Consider the following 27,164-nt stretch of genomic DNA (forward strand, 5'->3'; position numbering starts at 1 on the left):
AAGTATCAGAGGAATGTCTATCTGTGTGTCATTGACTACGCAGAAGCATTTGATTATGTGGATCATAGCAAATTGTGGCTAACCTTAAGAAAAACGGGAATCCCAGAACACTTGATTGTGCTCATGCAAAACCTGTATTTGATCTATAAAGCAGTCCTTGGAACACAGCAAGAAAACACTGCATGGTCCGAAATCAGGTAAAGAGTATGCCAGGGATGCATCCTTTGTTTAAACCATTTCAATCTATTTGCAGAATAGGTCATTCAGGAGGTGGGATTTTCTGAGAAGAAATGTGGCATCAGGATTGGAGGAAGACTCATCAATAGCCTGCTTACCGAAAGAGGACCTGAAGTGTGTGCTACAGAAAGTCCAGGACTTCAGCCTTCAATAAGGATTGAAGCTCAATATCATGAAAACAAAGATTTTCATCATAGGGCCAATTGACAGCACCATGATAGGTAGAAAAGAGATTGAAGTTAACAATTTCAGCATCCACCATCAACACTCTTGGCACTAGCAGTTAGGAAATCAAAAAATGAATTCTATTAGGGAAATCTGCTGCCAGGGACCCCTTCAAAGTACTGTTGTTGTTGTTGATTGCCATCAAGTCGAGCATGACTCATAGCAACCTTATGAACAAAAGACCTGAAGCCTTTCTATAACTATTATCGTTTCTCAAAGTACATAGAGTTTCCAGAGGCATATTGTTTAGAAAGTGAATGCTATTCCTGCTTCCATTCCTGCTTCACAGTGCTAAATAGTAATAATGCTAGTCCAGAGGCTAAGGTACACCTGATTCATGACATGATCTTTGAAATTACTTCTTATGCAACAGAGAGCTGGACATTGACTAAGGGTGACAAAGGGATAATTGATGCCTTTGAATGATGGTGCTGGAGAAGAGTGTTTAACACACAATGGACCACCGAGAGAGCAAACAAGTCTGTCCTGGAGAGAGTGAAACCAAGCTGTTCCTTGGAGGCAAGGGTTTTGAAGCTCTGTTTCACATACTTTGGGTATGTTGCCAAAAAGGACCAGTCCTTGGAGAAGGACATTATGCTTGGAAGGGTGGAGAGATAGTGCAAGAGAGGAAGACCTCGAGTGAGATGAATTGACACAGTAATTGGGATAATCAGCTTAGGTGTGTTGAAGATGTCAGACTGGCTCACGATAGGGCGAGGTTCAGAGCTGTTGTACATAGGGTTACTGTGACTTGCAGGCAACTTAATAGCACATAATAATAACAAAAGAAGTCTAAAAACTGAAATACCTTCATCATTATTGTTTGTTCAAGGACATTTTATTCTGGTAGTGTCCATTAAGTAAAAGAAAAAAAAGAAATGGCAGAATTTATCTTATTTCTAAATGATTGGAACCTAAAAAGTACCTTTCTACTTTCTTATTCTTGAGTTGTTGTCGATAGGTGCTATTCACTTTGCTTCATAGTAGCTCCATCTGACAGAATTGTCCTCATAGGACTTTCTAAGCTGTGGAAGCAGACTCTCAGGTCTCTCTCCTGTGAAGCCATGGAGTGGGTTCAAAGCACCAACATTATAGTTAGTAACTGAGCCTTTAACTGTTGTACAAACAGTTCTGTGATGTGAGAGTTCTGTGGGGACAACACTTCTCTGCTGGCTTCCTAGTGCTCTTTGACCACAACAGGCACATGCTGGCAATAACAACTTCCTCTACAACTGCCTGGTTAACGCTTCACTTCCTTTAAGGTTTTACTCAGATTTTACTGTCTCAAAGAAATCACTCAAACTACACTTGTTGTTTTGTTGTTCCATCAAGTCACCTGCAACTCATAGTGACCCTATGTACAACAGCCCTAAACCCTACTCTATCCCTTGCCAATCTTATTGTCTCTGACACACCTATCCCCATTATCCCAGTCACTGAATCAATCTGTCTCATTGAAGGTCTTTCTCTCCTGCACTCTCCCTCCACCCTCCCTAGCATGATGTTCCTCTCCAAGCACTGATCTCGCCTTGCAACATGTCCAGAGTATGTCAGAGGAAGCTTCAGAATCCTTGCCTCCAAGGAGGAGCATGGCTTCATCCTCTCCAGGACAAACTTGTTTGTTCTCCTAGCAGACCATGGTATATTCAATACTCTTCTCCAACACCACAGCTCAAAGGCATAAATCAATTCTCCTTCTACCATTTCTAGTCATTGTCCAGCTTTCTAATGCATAGAAAGTAATTGCAAAGACCCTGGTCTGTATCAGGCACATCTTAGTCTCCAGACTGACATAGTTGCTCTTCAGTACTTTGGAGAGGTCTCTGAAAGCAGTCTTTCCCAACACAATTCGTCTTTTAATTTCCTGGCTACTGGTACCAAGGGAAGCTGTTAACAATCTCAATCTCTTCAGCACCCATAATGATGCTGTCCATTGGCCCAGTGGTGAGAAGCTTTGTTTTCTTGATGTTGAGCTTCAATCCATATTGAAGGCTGCAGTCCTTGACCTTCTGTAGTAAATGCTTCAAGTCCTCCTCAGTTTCAGCAAGCAGGGTTGTGTAATCAGCATACTAGATGTGATTTTTTTTTTCAGTCTTTTCCCTTTCTCCCCACATTTTTACATCTCATTTTCTTATCTTTTTTACTCTTCTTTACTTTGTCCTCCCATGAATATGAGGTGATTGAAAACTTCAAAGGTTGGGTCAGGCACACTGTAATCCCCAGAGTGACATCTTTGCTTCTTAACACTTTAAGGAGGTCTTTTGCAGATAAATTGGCCAGTGTAATTTGTCCTTTGATTTTGACTACAGCTTTCATGAGTATTGATTTGTGGATCCAAGTAAAAGAAAATCCTTGACAACTTCAGTCTTTTCTCCAACTACAATGATGTTGTTTATTGGTTCAGTTGTGATGATTCCCCCCCCCTTTATTCTGAGGTGTAATTCATATTTATTGTTTTTGGTTTTTATTAATAAGTGCTTCAAGACTTCTTTGCTTTTAGGAAGCAAAGTTGTATCATATGGATAGGGCAGGTTGCTAGTGAATTTTCCTCTACTCCTGATGCCACATGATTAATTCAATCTAGGTTCCCAGATTATTTTATCATCATAGAGACTGAATAAATTTGGTGAAAAAATCCAATCTGGACTCAGATCTTTCCTAATTTTAAAATTTGCAGTATCTCCCCCCCTTTCTTTTTCCATAATACCTTTCATTTTCTTTTAACACAAAAAAACTATTCTTTGGAGAGCGACATCATACTTGAACAGGTGGAAGGATGGTGAAGAAGAGGAAGACATTCAATTAGGTGGATTGACAGAGTAACTATAGCAGTGGGCTTGAGTGTATCAGAAATTGCGAAGATGGTACAAAATAAGACAGGGTTCAGGTCTGTTGTTTCTAGGGTTGCTATGAGTTGTACTTGACTTGACAGCACCTAAAAACAGCAAACTATTATGTCTACTATTTATGTATGCCTTCTCTGCTAGAACATAAGCTTCCCAAGGGCAGATCTCTTATTAGTTTGGCCATTGATTATGGGAAGTCCCTAGCAGAGTGTCTGAATATAATAAAATCTTAAGAACTATTTGGTTGACTAAATAAGCTTAATAAATAGAACACAAAAGACATAGAACTAAGTAAAGCCATAAAAATAATTGGATCCAGATTTAAAGGGATAGTGATGTGGAAGAAAGTAAAGGATTCAATTAAATAACTCATCCTTAATTTCTGGTCTTTAATTTGTGGAAAATGTCTTTTAATTCTATTGGTAGGCTGAAAACAGAATCTGAAGTGGTCATTGATTTTAAGATCTCTGCAGATTAAGTCTATTTTCTAAGAGACTCGGACATATCTGAGACCAATGCCATGTACCAGTCAGTCAATCTGAGCCTTTGTGGCTAAAATCATTTCCGTTTTTCAGTATCCCAGAGCAACAGGGTTATCCTGACTCTGGTTCCTTTTTTTAAAAAGTCACCAATGTAGCCAAAACACATAAGAATATTCTTGGCCCTAACCAATAAATGGGGATTGTAAGAGCAGGAGGCAGAATTTAAAGGTTCAGGTCAACCACAAGCCCAGGATGGAGGATGCTATTAATGTGACTAACTCATCTTGGCAGGAAATATAGGAGTCAAACCTCCAAATCATAGGGCAGAATCAACCCTACACAGTCCACAAATTTGAGTCACTGAGACTAGGCTTAAACCCAAATGAAGCACTAGCAATTCCTTGGATAATTCAGGGGAAAGGCTTTATGACTGAGCAAGGATATTGATATCATGTTCCAGGCAATGCTGCAAGCATACTGTATTAACTCGCTAAAAACCCTCACCTCCATAATAAGTCTGTGAGTTGGATACTAATACTGATATTGTCTCCCTTTCACATGCAAGAGAACTCCATGGCTAGTTCAAACCAATAAGGCATGGCTGTTCACTCAAAGGGTTAAATTCACCCAGAGGCACATTTGAAGGAAGAGCACAGACATTGAAAACCCTATCGACTAGTGTTCTAGTGGGAGATATATGGGATTGCCATGCTTTGGAATGGCAACTGATTACTTTTGTTTGGTTCGTTTTGCTGTTTATAGATATTATGACAAACAGATAAGATGAAGTTACCATACAACTCATTAGGAAAACTTTCTTGATTTTAAAAAATATTAAAAATTAAAGTAACACATTTTAGTAAGTTGTAGGTCTTTATTGCTTCTAGATATAGGACAGTGCTGATAGTGGATTGAGCCTTAAAATCAGGCCAATCTAGTCCTTCCCGATTTCTCCTAGGACCATGGATCTTTGATTTACACATAACAGTAGGGAGCCTCACTCCAAATCAATGTTTTTATCCAGTTACTTTTATCCTGTGGGTTTTGGATGAGTCTGAGTTTCACAAAACTTTGTCTTTGGAAGGCTGAGGTTTGGTCCTGTCTGGAAGTTTGTTCAAGAGTGAGTCTACTGATTCAGGGAGTGATTGTGGTTGACTAGGGGTGCTTTGTAAAAAGGAAGTAGATTCTTTCAACAGCCTTGTTTGTGTTTTTTAAACCAGTTTCAGTTTATGTCCTGTTTCCATTCCCATGCCCAACCCTCCCAAAGCAAACAGATGACAAGTGGTAGTGGGGTAGTGGTGATGTGGGGGTGGAGATGGAGGTGGAGGAAGGAAAGAGAATTCCCTGGGGTTAGAAAGATTTTCAAAGAACCCAAGATGTAATTTGGAAGTAAACTGAAGTGCCCAAACCGGATGAAGTTTATAGCATCAAGATGATCCGATTTATAAGTATAAACACATATCCTAAGAACCTTCACTTACTGATTCTAAAGTGATAACTCATCGATCAGTGTCCTCATAGTAAATTAAGGCAAATTAGTGAGTGACTAGTGCATCAGTATACGCACCTTCTCATTCCCTTGATCTACCTAACCCCATCCACTGATTGAGGAAGTGGGTTTCCAAAGACAGAAAACTTTCATTTCTGATTCTTTCCAGAAGAACAGATACTGAGCACCCTTCATCTTAATTACAGCACTAAGAATCCTCAAAGTTTAAAAACTTAAATAGAAATTGAAAGATACATTTCAAAATGTTTTCTGTATTTCAAAAATAAGACAACATGCAGAATTTCCCATTTTTCCAAGTTTCCTTCCAAGACCTCAGCTAACCTCACTTGGATAAAAGTTCCTTTTATAAAAACAAGAATTATAATCCTGAATTTGGTAAAATCGAAACTTACAAAAAGTCCCTCTTACATGCCTGTTAAATACATACAACTAAAAATAGCAGAAACATGTGTTGTTGTTGTTGTTGTTATGTGTCGTCAAGTCTCTTGTGACTCATAGCGTCCCTATGTACAACAGCCCTGAAAATTGCTCTATCCTTTGCCAACTTAACTGTCTCTGGCACACCTACCCTCATTACCCAAGTCACTAAATCAATTAATCTCATTGATGGTCTCCCTCTCTTTTTCGGTCCCTCCACCCTTCCAAGCATGATATCCCTCTCCAAGGATTGGACCCTCCTTGCAACATGCCAAAGTATGTCAGACAAAGCCTCAGAATCCTTGCCTCCAAGGAGCAGGCTGGTTTCATCATCTCTAGGATGAACCTATTTTTTTCTCCTGGTAGTCCATTGTATATTCAACACTTTTTCTCCAGCACCACAGCTCAAAGACATCCATTATCTTTCTATCATCCTTAGTCATTGCCCAGCAAGTGATTGCTAAGACATGGCCTGGATCAGGTGCACCTCAGTCTCCAGATGATGTCGTTGCTCTTCAGTACTCTGAAGAGACCCCTGACATTAATTTCTCAGTGTAATTAGTCTCTTGATTTCCTGGCTGCTGGTATCAAGAGTGTTGATTGTGGAGCCAAGCAAACTGAAGCTATTAACAATCTCTTTACCATCCATCCTAATGCTGCCAATTGGTCCAGTGATAAGAATCTTTGTTTTCTTGATTTTGAACTTCAATCTGTATTTAAGGCTGCATCCTTGACCTTCTGCAACAAAAGCTTCATGTCCTGCTCAGTTTCAGCAAGCAGGGTTGTGTCATCTGCATAACGCAGCTTGTTGATAAATTTTCCTCCAATCCTGATGCCACAGTCCTCCTCATACAGCCCGGTTTCCCAGATGATCTGTTCTGTATATAGATTGAAAAGTTATGGAGATGGAGACAGAACATATCCCTGGTGTACACCCTTCTCAATTTTGAACTATGTAGTGTCTCCTTGCTCTGTTCTGATGATTGCCTTCTTGTCCAAATACAGGTTTCACATAAGCAAAATCAAATGTTCTGGGATTCCCATTCTTCTCAGAGTCAGCCACAGTTTTTTGTTATTAAAGGCAAGAAATTCTGTTGAAGCAAATGCTAATCTATATGAATAACATGTCAAAAACTTGGTTTACTACATATTTCAATGACAGGAAGATAAAAAGGCAACATAAGAATATTGCTTGAGGTGATTTAGTTATATCACTTAAAAGCCAAAGCTAAGCTTGGAAGATGGGACTGTGACTGTTGAAATTATCAATTTTTTCTAAAACCACATGATTTTCCATGTAATTCTCAGCAATAAGTATTTTCAAGTATTAATTTATCCAAAAGCAAGGCTCCTTTTGAATGTTGGACAGTCATTTCTTGATTTGCTTCAGTAAGTTACAATTTTTTCACAAAAAAGGTTTCTTTTAAATCTTCAGAATAAGTACTTTGCTGAAGAAAAAAAATTAACATTTCCTGAATGGTGGGAAAAACCAATTTGAATGAGAACCAAGGTAACATTGATATTTTTCCAAATTCTATGTTCAAACAGGATAAATATAACTTATAGGAAAATATAACTGATTGATGATATTGTAGTTGTTGTTGTGTGCCATCTGGTTGCCTGTGACCCCTATGTACAGCATCTCTGAAGCATGCCTTGTCCTGAGGCAGTCTCACTGACCCTGACACACCAGCCCCCAATACCCCAGTCACTGTATCAATCCATCTCATCCAGGATCTTTCTCTCCTGCACTGTCCCTCCACCTTTCTAAGCATGATGTCCTTCTCCAAGGACCAGTCTCTCCTAGCTATGTGCTCAAAGTCAGTTAGATGGAGTATTCATCAGTATCAATTTTAGGTCATACATGTTGAGTATTGAATTATCTTCTGCCATCCTTATTCACTGTCAGCCCTCTGATGCATAGCAATTAATTACGAAGACCATGACCTTCATCTCAGGAGCACCTTAGTCTCTAGACTGACATTATTGCTTTTTAACACTCTGGAGAGGTGACTGTCAGCAGATTTTTTTCCCAATGAATTCATCTTTGATTTCCTGACAGCTGGTTCCAAGAGTGTCCACGGTGGAACTGAGTAAGCTGAAATTGTTATTCATCTCAATCTCTTCTCTTTCGATCATGGTCCTGACATTTGGTCCCAGGGTAAAAATCTTTGTTGATGTAAGCATCAATCCATGTTGAAGACTGCAGTCTTTGACTTTCTGCAGCAAACATTTCAAGTCCTCTTCAGTTTCAGCAAGCAAGGTTGTGTCATCTCCATAATGCAGGTTGTTGATGAATCTTCCTCCAATCCTGATGCCACATTCCTCCTCATCAAATCAAGCCTCCCGAATGATCTGCTCAGCATATAGATTGGAAAGATATGAAGATAGGATGCATTCCTAATGCACTTCTTCCTCAGTTTTGAACCATGCACTATTTCCTTGCTCTGTTTTGACAACTGCTTTCTGGTCCAAGTATAGGTTTCACATTAGCACAATTAGGTGTTCTGGGATTTCCATTCTTCTCAAGGTTAGCCACAGTTTATTGCGATCCACACAGTCACCTTTGTATAGTCAGTGAAACACAGACATTCCTCTGGTACTCTTTGCTTTCACCCAAAATCCATCTGACATTGGCTACCATGCCCCTAGTGTCTCACCCTCTTCTAAATAAAGTTTGTATTTCTGGTAGTTCTCTGTTGATGTGCTCTTCCAGTTGCTTTTGTACAATCTTCAGCAAGATTTTGCTTGCATGTGGTATTGTTTAATAATTTTCACATTCTGTTAGATAACCCTTTTGGGGGGGAAGGGAATAAATATGGATCTCTTCTAGTCAGTTGACCAGGTAGTTGTCCTCCAGATTTCTGGGCACAACCTGGTGAGCATACCTAGGGCTACATCTGTTTATTGAAATATGCCATCTGGTATTCTGGGGGCTTGTTTTTTGCCAACTCCTTCAGAGCAGCTTGAACATTCTTCATCACCATTGTCTCTTGTTAATATGTTGTTTCATGAGATTCTTCTGTGTCAGCCAGTTCTTTCTGGTATAGGGACTCAGTGGTGGTGGGGAAGAATATTGAACATACCATGAACTGCCATGAGAACAAACAAATCTGGCCTGGAGAGGGTGAAATCAGGCTGCTCCTTGAGGCAAGGATTTTGAAACTCCATTCGACATAGTGTAGGCATGTGACCAGGAGGCAGTAGTCCTTGGAGAAGGACATAATATTTGAAAGGGTAGAGGGACAGCACAAGAGAGGAAGACCCCGGATGAGATGGATTGACACTGTAACTGGGGCAATGGAGTATATGTGCTGAAGACAGTGAGAATGGGTCAGATAGGGTAGGCTTCAGAGCTGCTGTGCAGAGTCACTCTGAGTCACAGTTGACTCAACGGGACATAATAGCAGCATAACAATATAGTCAATATATGTTGCTTTTGTAATTCAGGAAAAGGGAATTATATTTGATAGTGACAGAAAGAACAAAAATCAAGTAATTGCCTATCAGTGGATTCCAACCTTCATTAGGTTTCCTAGCCTCCTGTCATCTTGCCATCTTACCTACTGACCTTGGGATTCATCAATTCCTGCTGCCACATGAGTCAGAAGAAGCTTCCTGCCTAGCGTCTGTCCCACAGCTTTGAATTTGCCAGCCTCTACAGTCATGAGAATTTCCTTGAGATAAACACATAACTTGGTAGTTCAAATCCACCACTGGCTCCACAGGAGGAAGATGAGCATGTTCATTTTTATGGCTAGTATTGTGTGTCCTTGTGGCCATAATTCTCAATCCAATGTAACTACCCTCTTATGTGTTATAAATTCTTGCTTCTATGATTCGTTCATAGGGTCGCTATGAGTCGCCTGTGACTCGATAGCACTTAACAACAACAACAACTCTGATGCTAATGAGGTGGGATTAGATGTAGCTTTGTTACGATATGCACAGTCTGATCTGATTTTGGGTGAAATCTCCTTAACTATTGTGACCTGCACTGAATATTTGTATGGACCCTCTGGCACAGCTAGCAAGTTTTTTGTTCTGTGCATCTGATTGGTCACGTATGAACTTGGACTAAGGATCTGCTATGTTTACTGGCTTTGGACTTGTCAGCCTGTAGACCTGAGATTTATTAAGCTCCTTAGATGTATTTCTCCAGAGCTCTGACCCACAGGCTTGGGACTTACCAACCTCTATAAGCATGTATGCCATTCTTTCTCTCCCTCCCTCTTTTCCTCTCTCCCTCCTTCCCTCCCTCTCTCCTCCTCCTCCTCCTCCTCCTCCTCCTCCTTCTTCTTCTCTCTTTCTTCCCCCTCCCCCATGCACATATATAAGCTTCATTAGCTTTGTGTGTCTAAAGAACTGAGCCAAAGACAAATAACAAAAGCCTGACAGAGTTGTGTGTGTGTGCATTTATTGTTTTTAAAAGGTCATCTTTTGTTACCATCATAGCAAAATTTGAATCGAGGAAGAATTACTAATAGGCATTCCTTGGGCCTACTGAGCCAACATCATGGAAGTCAGTCTGACTTTCCCAGTATCCAGCATTGCTAGACATTCTGGTCCTTGTGTTTCCCCCTCGTTGAGGGAATCTCTGCCGCCTGTGCCATGAAATCTACATGTTTGCTTGTCCTTAGGGTTTGCCCTTAGGGGTATCAGATTCTCTTGTCTGACAGTTTCTATTGGGGGACTTATTTGCAAGCTGCTGTCCTTAAGAACCTAAATGTGACTGCCTGGAAACTCTGTGAACTTTGATAAATGTCGATAGTGGCAGAGGGGGTTCAGGCCTTTTGTTCGAAGGGTCACTGTGAGTCATGTTTGGCTTGAAGACATTACACAACAACAACTTATAGGTACAGAGTTTGTCTGTTAGATGCTGTACAAAAGGAAGGATTGGCTATCTACTTCTGAAATAACAGGACTTTGAAGAGCATACTCACAAAGTTAGATAGTTAAGTATAGCACTGGAGACAGCCCTCAAATTGGAAGACACTGATAACTAAGAAAGAACACTGCAAACATCCACTAATAATTGTAATGTGGAATGTACAAAATAGGATGTTAGGAAAATCAGCCACTGTGAAAAAGGAAACAGAATGCATAAAGATTAGCAGACTAAGCATTAGTGAGATGAGATGAACTAGTATTGGCCACTTTGAATCAGACAATCATATGATTTACTATTCCAGGGATGAAAAATTGAGGAAGAATGATTTAGCACTCATAGTTAAAAAGTTCAAGATTTAACCTGAAGTACAATGCTGTGAGCAACAAGATACTATCTTTGTGCATACAAGTAGATATATTTATACTACTGTTATTCAAATATATGTACCAACAGCTATTTCCAGAAAGGAGGAAATTGGGGATTTTTGACCAGCTTTTGCAGTCTGAAATGGACCAAATGCAAACAGGATGTATTAATAACTGGTGACTGAAATGCAAAAGTTGGAAACAATGAAGATGGAATGGTAGTTGGGAAATACAGACTTAGTGACAAAAAAAAATGAGGCTAAAGATAGAATGAGTGAATTTTATACCCTCAATGATTTAGTCATTACAAATACCTTTTATAAGAAATACAAATGACCACTATACACATGGACCTCATCTGCTGGGCTGCACAAAAATAAAATTTAATGTAACTATGGAAAGAATCTCAGTAACTGAGAAACTCAGGACGAGCAGTCAAAGCCAGGCCAGGTGCTGATTGTGGAGAAGACCATCAATTACTTACGTACAAGTTCAAACTAATGCTGAAGAAGATTAAAGGAATCCCACAAGAACCAAAACATCCCTGTGAGTCTATCCCATCTGAATTTAAAAATCATCTCAAGAATAGATTTGAAGAAGTAAACCCTAATGACTGAAGACCAGATGAATAGTTGGATGATATCAGCGTTGAAGAGATCAAAAGGTCATTATATAGAAGAGGAATTAAAAAAACAAAATGGATGTCAAAGTAGACTAAAAATTGCACTGGGGTGTCACAAAGACAAAGCAATGGGATGAGATGCAGAAGTGAAAGAGACGAACGGAAGATTTCAAAGTACATTTTTATAAAGGAGAAGGAAGCTTGGCAGACACCAACTTAACCAACCGATCAAAGTTAACGCCACAAATGATGAGTTTCTACATGTGATACACTGAGTACTCACCATCACAAATCACCCTTATTTCCTGCCAAATGGAGAACCTGAATGTAATCATGAGCAAACATCACCTCAAAGAAATCTGTCTCAAGGGACAGTTTGTGAAAGAAATGATCTGACTCTTCAAAAATGTCAATGCTTTCTAAAATCTGAAGAACTGTTGCACGTTATGAGAGACCAAATAGGGGAAACAACGAAAATTTCAAATACTTAGTGTTATGAATATTTTAGGGCTCAAGATCAGAAATAAAATATTATAAAGGAAACTATTGAGAATTTTAGAAAACATTCAATTAGACTGAACAAAAGATAATAATAAGGTCAAAGGTTTGAATTCACCAGCTGCTCCTTGGGAGGAAAGATGTGGCAGCCTACTTCAGTAAAGATTACAGTTTTGGAAACTCCACTTGAGTTTACGTGAGTCAGAATCAATTTGATGGCTGTGGATTATGCATCAACACTAAATTCTTTGACTGTGGTTGTGACTTAATATTCTTGAATTTAGAAAACACGCATTGAAGTATGGAGGCTGAAAAACACAATGACTGCAATGTATTCGTAAAAGGTTCAGAATAAAATGTTGAAAGGTTTCTGTAAATACATATAGTAAGAATGTTAACAATTGCTGAAGCTTTGTCACACACATGAATTTTTTTGTACTATTCTTGCAATTTCCTGTATATCGGAAAGTTTTTTAGAAAATATAGAAGAATTGCAAATATATTTCTTGCTTACATTCTCAGGTTTTGAAAGCAGTACAAGCTCATTGTGAAATGTAGACTGTATTAAAATCCATAAAATAGCAATTTCAGATTTCCTGTCATTTCAAAACAAGCTTATTGCTGTGCATTCCTTCAGAAGAACTTTAAACACACTCATACATTTCTTTTTAATAGCATAATGAACAAGGAGGACCTAACATTGCGCAATCTCTCTGTACAAAAATATTTGGTTTCATTTTTTGTGGCAAAATGTTTTAGTTCTGTCTTGAAAATCTATTTGAATTAACATAGAAAAATAATCTAGTCACTTTCAGAATGAGGATAAACAGAAGGCTGAGGAAAATCAGTTTTAGAGTGTAGGAGTTTTTCCCTCCATTTGTCTTCTCTTAAAGGCTGTTATTGATCGTTCAGTCGAGTCGGCTACAACTCATTGTTGTTATGTGCTACTGTAGAAATTCATAACAACCCTATAAAAAATAGCCCTGAACCCTGCCCTATCCTGAGCCAGTCTCACTGTCTCTGACGTACCTGACCCCACTGTGTCAATCCATCTCAATCCAAGTTTTTCCTCTCCTGTGATGACCCTCTATCCTTCCAGGCATGATGTCCTTCCCCAAGAACTGGTCCCTCCTGGCAACAAGTATGTGAGACGGAGTTTCAAATTCCTTGCTTCTGAGGAGCAAACTGGTTTTATCCTCTCCAGGACAGACCTGTTTGTTCTCTTGGTAGTCCACAGGTATGTTCAATACTCCTCTCTAGAACCACAGCTCAAAGGCATCATTTCTTCTTCTCTCATAATCAGTCACTGTCCAGCTCTCTGAGGCATAACATGTAATTGAGAAAGCTATGGCTTGGATCAGATGCACCTTATTGTCTAGACAGACATCATTGCTCTTTAGCACTCTGGAAAGGTCCCTAACAGGAGACTTACCTAAAACAAACCTTTTGATTTCCTGACTACTGATGTCAAGTGTGCTGATTCTGGATCTGAGCAAGATGAAATTGTTAACAATCTCAATCACTTCTCCATCCATCATGATGCTGCCAACTGGCCAAGTGGTGAGAATCCTTTTTTTCTTGATGTTGAGATGCAAACTATATTGAAGACTGCAGTCCTTGACTGTCTGCAGCGAACATGTCAAATTCTCTTCAGTTTTGGTGGTGAACAAGGTTGTGCCATCTGCATAATACAGGATGTTGATGAGTCTTCCTTTAATCCTAATGCCACATTTTTCTTCATAAAGTCTAACCTTCCAGGTGGTCTGTTCTGCACACAGATTGTAAAGGTATGGAGAAAGGCTTTATTCCTGACTCAACGCTTCCTTGATTTTGAACCATGAACCATGCCCTTGCTCTGTACACCTCAGTGGTTGAGGTATAGGTTTAGCATGGGATCATCACATGTTCTGGGATTTTAATCCTTCTCAGTGTTAGCCACAATTTGTTGTGATCCAGACAGTCAAATGACTTTGCAAGGTCATTAAAATACAAGTAGACATCATTCTAGTACTCTGCTTTCTGCCAAGATCCATCTGACTGCAGCAATGATATCCCTAGTGCCATGGCCTCTTCTAACCACGGCTTGCATTTCTGACAGTTTTCTGTCAATATACTGTTTTACTTGTTTTGGGATATCTCCAGCAAGATTCTGCTTGCATGTGATATTTGTGACATTGGATCACCTTTTTGGGGGGAATTGGAATAAATATGAATCTCTTCCATTCAATAGGTCAGATAGTTGCCCTCCAGATTTGTTGGTACAACTTGGTGAGCACAGCCAAGGCTGCATCTATTTGTTGAAATATGCCTATTGGTATTCCATCACTTCCTATGGTCTTACTTTTTGCCAATTCCCTAAGAGTAACTAAAAGTTCCTCTTTTATTACTATTGGTTCTTGATCATACTCTTCTGAAATGGATGTGTCAGCCAGTTCCATGTGGTACACTGACTCTGTGTATTCCTTCTGTCTTCTTATGATGCTTCCAGGATCATTCAATATTTTGCCCAGTGCACCTTTAAGTATTGCAACTCAAGGCTTGAGTTTGTTCTTCAGTTTTTTCAACTTGAGGAATGCTGAGTGAGTTGTTCCCTTTTGATTTTCTAACTCCAGCTTTTTGCACATTTTGTTAAAATGCTTTTGCTTTGCCTTCCCAAGCGGCCCTTTGAAATCTGCTATTCAACTCTTTAATTTCCTGATTTCTTCTCTTTGTTTTAACTTCTCAGCATTCTACTGCAATATTCAAAGTCACTTATCATACTCCTTTTGGGCTTTTCTTCCTATTCTATCTTTGTAATGACCTTTTGCTTTCTTCATGGATGATACTTTTTATTTTTAATCCCACATCTCATTTGGTATTCATTCACTAGTGTTCAGTGTCTCAAATCTGTCTTTAAATGGTTTTTAAATTCAGGTGGGATAGACTCAAGATCACATTTTGGTTCTTGTGGATTTGTTTTCATTTCCTTTAGCTTTAATTTGAACTTGCACATGAGTAGTTGATGATCTGTTCCACACTCAAGTGCCTTGCTTGGTTTTCACAGTTGTTATTGAGTGAGCTTCTCCAACGATTCCACAGATATAATCTGATTCCTGTGTAGTCCATAAGGTAAGGTCCATATGTATAGTTGCTGTTTGTGAGTTTTTACAGGTCTTTTCTATCAATAGTAGCTGTTTGCAACTCCTCCTCATGTTTTTGTTTCACTATATGAGGGCTCAGCTTCCAGTTCTATATCTAACAGTCTAAGTGTGCTCTATTGTTTTTCAAAGGCCTGTTATTTCAAAGTGGATGGTCAGTGCTTCTTCCTAGCCTGTCCACATTTGGGAGTTCCACTTTAGTACAATATCTGGCAGAGAAACACTGTACCCAAAAGATCAGATGATAGACAAGCAAATATATACGTATCTGACCTATTAAGAACAGGAGCATGAAAAGACATTTCCCCAGGACAAAAACTGACAGGTAAATTAGGCCTTGGTCTTCCCTCCCCACCCCTCTTGCCTCTAACCCCTAATATGATGGTTGAGGCTTCAGTCAGTCCTATCCATTTTCTGGGTGCTCCATAACAAAATTGGTGCTCCAGGCCTCTCTTCAGTGTGTGTCTGGGTGCTGCTCTTGCCATCTACTTAATTCTGACTCAAGACAATCCCATGGATGTCAGAGTAAACCGTCTCTCACAGAACTTTCAATGGCTGATTTCTTTTTTTTCAGAAGCAGTTGGCAGATCCTTATGAGTGAACTTGAATCTCCCAGTTAGTAGCTGAATTGTTAACTGTTTGGACCACTCAACAACTTCTGCCTTTCTATGTTGTTGTGTGCCATTGAGTCTATTCTGACTCTTAGCAGCCCTAGAGAACAGAGTACAACTTCTCCATAGGGTTTAGAGACTGTCATCTTTACAAGAATGGAATGGCATAAAACAGACACTAAACCCACAGCTGTTGAGTCAGTTCTTACTCAGCATGACCCTTCATTGGGTTCTCAGGGCTGTGAAACTTTAACAAAGAGGGTAAACCCGTATGTCTTCTGTGGAGTCTCTGGTGGATATGAAACACCAGCCTTTTAGCTAGCAGTACAAGTATCACACTGACCTTTGCTACTATAAAAATATTTTCAAGCATTTGTAACAAGTACTTTTCAGATGTGTCTATACAAGTAAAGTTACAAAATACTTTGTACATATTTAAGAGCTCAGTAGTTATTGTTGAACTGTCAACTGTAAAACACTTCATGACAAAAAAAAAATTGTATCTTGTTCTCTCTAAGGAAAGAGAGAGAGAATCTCCAAGATATGCCCTGGGGAGTGATAGGATGCCCAGAAAGACGGAGGGTCGGTGAAGAAGAGGAGGACCCTCGACCAGGTGGATTGGCATGGTGACTGCTGCAATGGGCTCTAGCAGGAGGTGTGAGGCTGACGCAGGACAGGACAGGGTTCAGGTCTGTTGTTCACAGCATCACTGTGGGTCATACGCGATTTGATAGGACCTAACAACAACAACACCTCTTGTTTTTTCCTTCTGTTTCCAGTGACATTGGATAGAAAAAGACAGCCGAAGATTGTGATTGAGAGGAAAATATAACACAGCACAAACTCTGTACAAAATGAAAATGTGTATTTAATATATGTACATAGAGATGAAGTAGATGAAAGGGGATAATGAAAATTATGCAACATAGAGGAGAATTAATGAAAAAATGGAAAATTTCATGATTCATTGACAAAGAAAATCAGATACATTTTACCAATTTGTGCAAAATATTAAGCTAAATAATGGTTTCAAGTACAGGTAAATAAGTCTTTAGTTGCAAAATCTCAGAGACTGACTGTGCTGTTTCCTGATAGAAATCAAGTCCAGTAAGAAGTTCCACGTCACGAACGCGAGCCATGTGTGCATTCCATCTTTCCTCAATCCAATAGCTTTCCTCCTTGCCTTCCTGAAAAAGAGACACAGGGTATGGTCCTCATTGAGAGAAAGATCTTTCATTACTTAAAAACTATTACTTTCTCTGTGATTTCTATTGACATTGCACTTGCTCTTAGCCAAAAGGATGAGAAGTGATATGATTTCTATTGACTTTAAATGGCAATTTAATACAGCTAAGTTTGGGGTTTATTTTAAAAAAATAAACAAGGAACAAAGTAGAATAGAACAGACACATAGCATCACAAAGTTCTGTGGGTTAACTATTTTGAATATTCTTCACATATATATTTTAAAGATATAAATAGTACATATTAAATGTCCAATATCCCTCCATTTAGAGTCAATCATTGTCATGAATTGATGTGTACTTAGTATCGTTTTTTAACTACAGGTATACAATAACTGAAGCAGGAGCAGCATCCACTTCTGAAATGGCTTGCTTCCAGAAACTCTATGTACGAACAGTGCTCAGGCTGTTCATTCATAGGGTCGCTATGAGTCGTCTACGACTCGACGGCACCAAACAACAACAACATACAATAACTGTACCCCTTGCAAAAACAACCAACCAACCCAAGTCACTGCTGATGGCAAACCATTAATTCTGACTGACAGCAGCCATGTGTCACAGGATGGCCCTGGTCCATAGGGCTTTCTTGACTATAATCTTTACAGAAGCAGCTAACCCAGTCTTTCTTCTTCAATGCTGCTGGGTTAGTTTAATTTTAGGTTAGTAAGCAAGCATAAATAGTTTCTATCACTTTGCAACTTTCAATATATAGTACATCCATTTCTCTCTGATCAAAATAGTTAGGACTCAAAGTACAGATCACTATATAAAATTGCTCTTAATAAAAAGTGGAGTATCATCATATTGTTGCTATGTGCCATCAAGTCACTTGAGACTCATAATGACTCATATGTACAATATCTCTGAATCCTGCCTTATCCTGAGCCAGTTTCACTGTCTTTGACATAACTGCTTCCATTGCCCAAGTTTCTGTGTCAATTCATATCATCCAAGGTCTTTCTCTCCTGCACTGTCTTTCCACCCTTTCAAGCATGATAGATACCCTTCTGGTCCCTCCTGGCTCACATGCCTAAAGTATGTGAGACAGCTTCAAAACCCTTGCCTCCAAGGAGAAGCTTGGTTTTACCCTTTCCAAGACAGACGTATTAATTCTTTTGGTGGTCTATCGTATGTACAATACCCTTCTCCAGCACCACAACTCAAAGGCATCAATTTTTCTGTCATCCTTGGTCACTGTCCAGTTTGCTGATGCATAGCAAGTAATTGTGAAGACCATGGTCTGAATCAGGTGCACCTTAGTTTCTACACTGACATAATTGCTTTTTACCCTCTGGAGAGATCTCTGACATATGTAGATCTAGTTAACTCAGCTTTTTAAGCTTTGCTGTTGTCATGTGCTGTCGAGTCACCTGTGACTCATAGCAACCCTATGTACAACAGCTCTAAAGCTTGCCCCATCCTGAGTTAGTCTCACTGACTCCAACACATCTACCTCCGTTATCGCCGTTACTGTTTTAATCCCTCTCATGCAGGATTGTGAAATTTCCTATTTAAATGCAGCATTGTTCTTTTTTTGTTTGTTTTATCATCACATTGATAGAATTTGAGTACTGTAAAAAATACCACAATGAATAATTTACCACATACCTCCTTTATTCAAGTGCATGTATTTCTGGCATTAGAAATGTAAGAACTGGGTCATAAAGTAGACCATAATTTTAATCTTATCAGATACTTACTTTTAACACAGGAATCCAGAATTAAGGTTACATAGAGAAGTGTACTCGGGTTGGGGGGTCGGGGAGGGGGGTCGGGATGGGGAAATTGTATAGTAATGAAGGAATTTTTTCCTTTTTTTTTTTTCTTTTCGGAGAGGGGAGCAAACTGGTGGAGAGGGGTGGGCAGGGAGAAAAGTGCGGCAATGAATGAATGGAAATCCAAAACCTCTGTAAATGTCTATTAAAACTGATGGGAAAAAAAATCTCTGGCACAAGGTAAAAAAAATATTTAACAACTTGTTATGGGATTGATTTCACTAATAAAAGCACTATATAAGTCAGAGTAGAGCTGTGTTTTGTGATTTTTTTAATTTTAAATAGACTATAAATCTACTGAGTTCTGGCAGCCTAGTGATAAGAAGCTATGCTGCAATCCCAAAGACACTGTGCTCAAATCCCCCAGCTGCTCTGCCGGAGAAGGATGGGCACTCTGTTCCTGTGTGATTAACTGCCTCTGAAAACCCACCCGAGGGTCAGTGATGGGTCAGATCTAACTCAACTGTACACAACAAGAAGATCATAAACCATTCTTGACTCTAACTTCCAACCTTTAGTTATTAACCTAATTAATAATCTTTTGCACTATGCAAGGACTCTAGATAGTAAAAGAGTCTTTTTCAAAATGTTTAAGCTAATTTACAACTGGTGTTGCCGTTGTTGTGGTGGTGTACAGTTGAGTCAGAACAAACTCATAGCTAATCCTCCAGCCAATTTTCAGAGACAGTAAATCACATAGAGGAGAATGTCCATTCCTTCTCCTGCGGAGCACCTGGTAGATTTAAAATCGGTGCCTTTTGGATGGCAGTACAGCCTCTTCCCACTAGGCCCCCAGAGCTCCTTCATAGATAACTATCATTGCCAAACTTATGAGTTAAGAAAGGTGCTTTTTCCTGGCTAAAATTTTATTACATATAAAGTATTATCACAGTTTAGTGTCTTCTGTTGCTTGGTCATTTGGGTTTTAATATCTTAAAAAAAATATTTGTCTCTCTCTTAGAGCTAGGGATTTTGAACATTTCTTCATGTGCTTGTTGGCCATCTGAATGTCTTCTTTGGTAAAGTGTCTGTTCATATCCTGTGCCCATTTTTTGATTGGATTATTTACCTTTATCTTGTTGTGGTGCTCAAGTATTTTATAAATTCTAGATATAAGTCCGTTATCTGACATGTCATTAGCAAATACTTTTTCCCAGTCTGTGGCTTCCCTTTTTATCCTATTGGAGAAGTTTTGGGATATAAATATTTGTTCCATAATTTAGAAACATGAGTTTCTCTGAAATTTATTCTATACTTCTTTTCTGATATTCCTATGACACTTTTAATTTTCAGTTAAATGTTTAAAAGAAAAAAATTAAGTTTATTATGTTGTTGCTGTGTACCATAGAGTCAGGACTGACCCATGGCTGACCTTCTGGTGGGCTTTCAGAGGCAGTTAATTGCACAGGAGGAAGGATGTTCTTTCACTCAATGTTCATTGAGTAAATCAATAAAACTCACTTAACTTTAGTACAGTGGTCAACTTTTTTTAAAAAACAGGCTTAAAATAAACACTATTTGTGACAGAGGAAGTAAAAGAGAAAATTATTTTTGTTTTTAACCACTAAAGTAATTCTCTGTGTCAGATTCATGAAGGGAACAAACTTTTTATTTTTAAATAAATCAATATACAGTGTGCACCTTCGAGTTCATATAAAAAATGAAAATCTAATTAAAAAGTCTTTTTACCCTGCCATAACTACTTTTAACATTTCAACAGCATGAAATATCTTGACCATCTTTTTTTCATAACATTTCCTGCCTCTTGACTTCCATGGCTATTATCTTTTGGCTTTATTCAAAATCTAGCCTTAAAAGAAATAAAAATTAAAAAATAATAAAAGAGATCCATTCAACTATCATGTTTTCTTAAAAACATTCTTTCTAATTGGTTTACATACAACCATTCATATACACTGTATTTTATAGAATTATTTACAGCTGATCTATGCTTATTTTTTTAATACTGGTTTATTTACAAAGTTCAAGTACATTGGTTTTCACACCAGGTCTTTATCATTTCCTTCACAACATCTCCATCAAATTGTCCAACCGGATGAATAACCCTGTCCCCCCACTCATCCTCACCTCTCTACTTCCCCCCTCCCCTCTCCTTGGATCCTCGTACTCATTCTACAATAATGGTTTTATACATCAACTATCATATTTTTACAAATAACTTCTCCCCCAAAATAACTCATATACGTACATACAACAGACATAAGTAAATGGTACTTAAACACCTAACATTCTTCCCTCTTTTAAAATTGCAATTAAATGAAATTACAATATAGCATTACACCCACACTAGGGTGAGACTCAACCTGTTAAATCATCAGGAAAGTTACAGGCATCAAACAAACTGAACAGAGGGCAGCTGTAGACAGCTTCTCAACATTCCTTCAGGGTATCATCCTCTGAGTATCTGGTTCTTATGAGCTGTATTTAAAGACATCCTTTTAATAGAATAATACATATGTAGATCTGTTGCAAGTAAAAAGAACTATTATAGTGCTCGCTTCGGCAGCACATATACTAAAACTGGAACGATACAGAGAAGATTAGCATGGCCCCTGCGCAAGGATGACACGCAAATTCGTGAAGCGTTCCATATTTTCGACCCTGAAATTAATGAGTTTCTAACTAAGGCTAGCTCCTTTCACCTACAAATTTCGTCTTTGGATACAAAGCTAAGTGGATAGTCCTTAGGAGGGACTGTTTACAAAGAGGCAGGGAAAAGAAAAGAAAAAAAAAAAAGAACTATTGTATGCTCAAGGGCAGTTAATTTTGTTTGTTTTAAGATAATACCAGCCCCAAACCACCCCTAAGCACTTCCTTATTCCTTCTCCTTAATTTACACTGGGGTTATAGCTGCTGCCATACTAATGAAGCTGCTTGTCTAGGATGACCTCAAAGGCAGTGATTTCTTCAGATTCTTTACTCAGTTCCCAGGCTTTGTCTTTTTGCCTTCCCTCGCTGTTTTAACTACTCCTTGCTTGATGACACCTTCAATCTTCTTAATGGATTTCTTTTTATTCTAGGAGTAGAAAGATCTCTCCTTTCTACTTTATCAAGTTAATTTTACTTTTCTTGATTTCATTTTACTTCAGTGACTTAAAACTAAATCTATACCAATGTCTCTGACTATTCGTCTGAGTTCTTTATCTGTTAGTAAATGCAATAATGATAGTAACCTGAAATCATGCCGCATTCTTATTTGCCTGACAGGAATTTCATTACATGAAGTTGAGAAGGAAAAAGAAGGATGGAAGAAAAGATGGGTGCACTCCAAAACTGAACATGAGGGAGAATTTGTAATCCTACAACTGTTTCCAATTCCCTCAAACCTCTGATAGTATCTTTCCACATTGAGTGACTCGAGTATTTAAAGCCAATCATGGAGTTGACTGACTCATGTTGTTATGTGCTGTTGAGTCGACTATGATTCTTGGTGACCCTATGTGCAATAGTTCTGAAGGCTGCCCAATCCTGAGCCAACACTATCTCACTACCCTTACCCAGTTAACTGTGTCAGTCCATCTCATGCCAGATCTTTCTCTCTTGCATTGTTCCTCTACCCTTCCATGCATGATATTCTTCTCTGAGGACTGATCCCTCCTGAAAACATGCTCAAAGTATGTGAGACAGAGCTTTAAAATGCTTGTCTCCAAGGAATAACTTGGTTTTACCCTCTCAAGTCTGCTGTTAGGGACCTCTCCAAAGTACTGAAGAGCAATGGTGTCTCTGGAGACTAAGGTGCATCTGATACAGGCCATGGTCTTTGCAATTACTTGTTATGCATCAGATAGTTGGACAATGACCAAAGAGGATAGAAGGAGAATTGATGCCATTGACTGTGGTGCTGGAGAAGAGTATTGAGAATGCCATGGACTGCTAGGAAAACAAACAGAGTCATCCTGGAAAGCGTTAGACTGGGTGGCTCCTTGGAGGCAAGGATTCTGAGCCTCCGTCTAACATACTTTGGACATGTTGTAAGGAAGGACCAGTCCTTGGAGAAGGACATCATGCTAGGGTGGAGGGACAGTGCAGGAGGGGAAGGCCCTCTATGAGGTGGATTGATTCAGTGACTGGGGTAATTGGGATGGGTGTATCGGAGACAGTGCAATTGGCACGGGACAGAGCAGAGTTTAGGGCTGTTGTACATAGGGTCGCTATGAGTCACAAGTGACTCAACGGCACATAACAACAACAACAATAACCCTCTCAAGGACAGAGCTGTTTATTCTCTTGGCAGTCCATGGAATGTTCAAGATTCTAGAACCACCACTACAACCCAAAAGCATTGATTCTTCTTCTATCATCTTTAGTCATTGTCCAGCTCTCTTTGCCACATTGCCAATCAATTGTTAGGTATCGGTAAATGTGACATAGCTTGGAGTGGTCCGGTTGCCTTGATCATTTGTAATGATCTCGACTCTCCCATGCTGGAAGACCCCTACACAGGAGTAGGTAGTGCCAAGATAAACGCCAATTGCAGGTTCCTTGGATATGGTTTCTTAGTGCAGGTCCGAGGTGGTGGAGGAAAAAAACACATACCTTAAGGCTGCCGCTGCACTAAATGAGCCATTTCTCTACATTTAACACACCTAGACAGGCCAACATGGTTCTCATTCCTGACTTTTCTTTTTGTCTTTTCTCTCCTTACCTGCATTTAAAATGTCTGGCTCATCTTAGATCAGCCCCTCTTTTCCTCTGGCTCTTATATCCACTTACCAGTCTTCCTCATTCTTCACACTTTCTATAGGACATTTTGCCCAGGCCTCCCAACCTTTTCAAATTCAGCCCCTCCTCAGAACCCAGTCCTGCTTCTACCTTTATATGAAACTTTATTTAAAGTGCCTCTCTATGAATTTTAAACACTGTCATTAGAATGGTAATCCAAACTTTGAGATAAGTTTTACTTTTTAAAATACATTCTTGTATTATTTTGACTGATCTATTTGTGTGTCTTCTTCTTTATAGCACAAAATTTTATGTGAACTCCTCAAAGAGGCCCTTGCCTCCCTCCTCACCAGGGTTGCAAGAATGTCCACCATCATACTGTGCATTCAGTGTATTTGTTGAATGACTTCAGTAAAAACAGGATCTATATTTGCTTCTATCATTATATATAGCAAGTTGGAGTAATTATATATGATTTATCTTAATCCAAAAAAAAAACACCACAATACTTCAGGTGGTCTAATTACAAAACACAACAAATTGTGGCTCATCTTGAGGAAAATTAGGATCCCAGAACACTTGATTGTGCTTCTGAGAAATCTATACTTGGACTAGGAAGCAGTCCTTAGAACAGAGCAGGGAAAGACTGCGTGGTTCAAAATCAGGAAGGGGTGCCTGAGAGATGCATCTTTTCTCCATACCTTTCAATCTATATGCAGAACAGATCACTCAGGAGGCTGAGTTTTATAAGGAGGAATGTGGCATCAGGATTGGAGAAAGACTCATCAACAATTTACATCATGCAGATGGCATAACCTTGCTTGTTGAAACGGAGGACCTGAAGCACTTGATGCAGAAGGTCAAGGAGTGTAGTCTTTAATATGGATTGCATCTCAACATCAAGCAGATAAAGATTCTCACCGTGGGGCCAATTGGCAGCACCATGATAGATGGAGAAGAATTGAGGTTAACAATTACAGCTTGCACAATCAACACTCTTGGCACCAGTAGTCAGGAAGTCAAAAGACAAATTCATTGGGGAAAATCTGCTACCAGAGACCTCTCCAGAGTACTGAAAAACAACAGTGTCAGTCTAGAGACTAAGGTACGTCTAATCCAGGCCATAGTCTTTGTAATTACTTGCTATGCATCAGAAAGCTGGACAATAACTAATGATGACAGAAGAAGAATTGATGCCTTTGAGTTGTGGTGCTTGAGAAGAGTCTTGAACATACCATGGACCACCAAGAAAACAAAAAGGTCTGTCTTGGAGAGGGTGAAACCAAGTTTTTCCTTAGCGGCTAGGAATTTGAAGCTCCATTTACATAATTTGGACACATGGTCAGGAAGGACTTGGAGAAGGACATCATGTTCGGAAATGTGGAGAGACAGCGCAGGAAAGCAAGACCCTAAAAGAGATGCAGTGATACAGTAACTGGGGCAATAGAGTTTGGTATATTAGAATTTGTGAGGCTGGCTCAGGACAGAGCAGGCTTCAGAGCTGCTGTCCAGAGGGTCGCTATGGGTCAGAGGCAAATCGACAACACATAACAGTAAAAATTGCATACTAATAGCTCTGGTAACTTAGTCTACAGCACGTTGTACTCAAGTCTTTGAACCCACCAGCAGCACCATAGGAGAAAGATGTGCTGTTTCCTTCCATTAACATTTCCTCAGAAAGACCAGGGAGGATCATTGAAAAAGACAATAAATGTGATATCAATGAGTTTGAGTTTTGGGGTGCTTTTTTAAAAAAAAATTACATGTGAAAGGACCCCTGGTGGCCTAGTTTGTTACATGTTGGGTTGTTAGTAGAAAGACTGGCAGTTGTAACCCAACACCTACTCTGAAGGGGGAAAATGGGCAGGCTCCTCTTTGGAAACCTGATAGGGAATCATTATGAGTGGGAATCAACACAATAGTAGTGAACTTCTTTATTTCTTAAATATATTTTCTTTCAAAAAAGTACTACTTGAATTTGTTGTTGTTGTTGTTATGTGCCGTCAAGTCACCTGTGACTCACAACAACCCTATGTACAACAGCTCTGAAACCTTCCCTGTCCTGAGTCAGTCCCACTGACTCTGACACACCAACCCACCATTGCCCTAGTTACTGTATCAATCCATCTCATCTGGGGTCTTCCTCTCCTGGGCTATCCCTCCACCCTTCCGAGCATGATGTCCTTCTCCAAGAATTGATCCCTTCTGGCCACATGCCCAAGTATGTGAGACGGAGCTTCAAAATCCTAGCCTTCTATAAACCTATGAATCAAACTTGTTACCATTGGGTCAGTTCCAATTCCTTGTTACAGAGTAGAACCACTTCAAAGGCTTGTCTTCAGTATAATCTTTACAGAAAGGAGCACTGTTGGTGCAATGATTAAAATGCTCAGTCACTAACCAAAAAGCCAGTGGTGTTGCCTCACTAGCAAGTCACGGGAGAAAAGACCTGGATTTATGCTCTTCTAAAGGTGAGAGCTTAGAAAACGCCGTAGAGAAGTTCTACTCTTCCATTCAGGCCTGTTCTGAGTCAGAATCTGTAACAATAATCTCTACAGAACCAGGTCACCAGACCTTTCTTCCATAGCACTGCTGAGTGTGTTCAGACCACCAGCCTTTTGGCTGGTAGTAATTCTGGAGTCTCGTGTTTAAAATTAATGCACTTTTATACATCAAGTTACATTTATTAAGGAATACATTTCATTCCAATAGAGGGCTAGAATCTTAAAGTTTTTACTCAGAGTAAAGAAGATCCATAATATACTGGCCCTCAACTAATTAGGAGAGTGAACATTATGTATATAAAACACATAAGGTTTGCCTGTCTCAGCAGACACTCATATACGCACATGTATGTTTAAATTGATAGTAAGTACATAGGGATGTATCACCCAAGGAAAAAAATCCCAGAACAGAAATAATTTTCAGCCCAGGTCTAGCCATACAACACCTACAAGAATGTGTTCTAGGCAGAGCTACCACTATGAAAGCCAAGATGGGTCTGACTAACCATCTCATCTGGTCCCAGGCCCTTCCTGAGCATACTCACAGGGCAGCTCTCCACGTTGGTCGGCCGGTGCGGGATGATGAAAGGCAGGACATCCAGAGACCCAGGGCAGTCGTTGGGGGTGTGGCTCCGGTTTAGACAGCTGGTCAGCACCACAAAGAAGTGTGTGGGGATGGGAACACTGGTATTGATGACATGTCTACAAGCATAACGAGAAAGGTGTGAGGAAACATAGTAGAAATCCTTTTACTTCTAACAATTACAAAGATCCTCATGTACTTTTAAGAAAACGTCAAGGTAAATGATAGTAAAATGAACAGAAAACACATTCTTCTCACATAGTTTTAGACAACAAGTAGTTTTAGCAGATATTACTAGTAGAAGTCCAAGCTCAGTCATTTTAACATTATAAGAAAATATACAAAGAAAAGCAGAGGTGTGACGTATTCTCCATCCTGTTTCCTGTTCTGGTTGATTTTATAATCCTTATTGTTAGAAATATACGCAGCAAAACATGCAACAACTCAGTAATTCAAACCTCGAGTTGCTATAATCAAGGATGCTGTTGGCAGAATGTTAAATGATCCAGGAAGTATTAAAAGAAGATGGAA

General features: G+C 39.3%; 1 protein-coding gene across 1 annotated transcript in view; it reads right to left on the minus strand.

The window, feature by feature from the left end:
- Positions 1-16,857: 16,857 nt before the first annotated feature.
- ENPP3 (ectonucleotide pyrophosphatase/phosphodiesterase 3) overlaps positions 16,858-27,164 on the minus strand; it is a 98,533-nt gene continuing 88,226 nt past the window's right edge. The window contains exons 24-25 of the mRNA XM_006885024.1: positions 26,596-26,752; positions 16,858-17,028 (exon numbers count right to left, since the gene is read on the minus strand). Of these exons, the coding sequence (XP_006885086.1) occupies positions 16,858-17,028; positions 26,596-26,752 (328 nt within the window). The remainder of the gene's footprint in view (positions 17,029-26,595; positions 26,753-27,164) is intronic.

This window comes from Elephantulus edwardii, unplaced genomic scaffold, assembly GCF_000299155.1.
Source record: "Elephantulus edwardii isolate Elephantulus edwardi_28Jun2011 unplaced genomic scaffold, EleEdw1.0 scaffold00039, whole genome shotgun sequence".
In the NCBI taxonomy this organism is placed as follows: domain Eukaryota; kingdom Metazoa; phylum Chordata; class Mammalia; order Macroscelidea; family Macroscelididae; genus Elephantulus; species Elephantulus edwardii.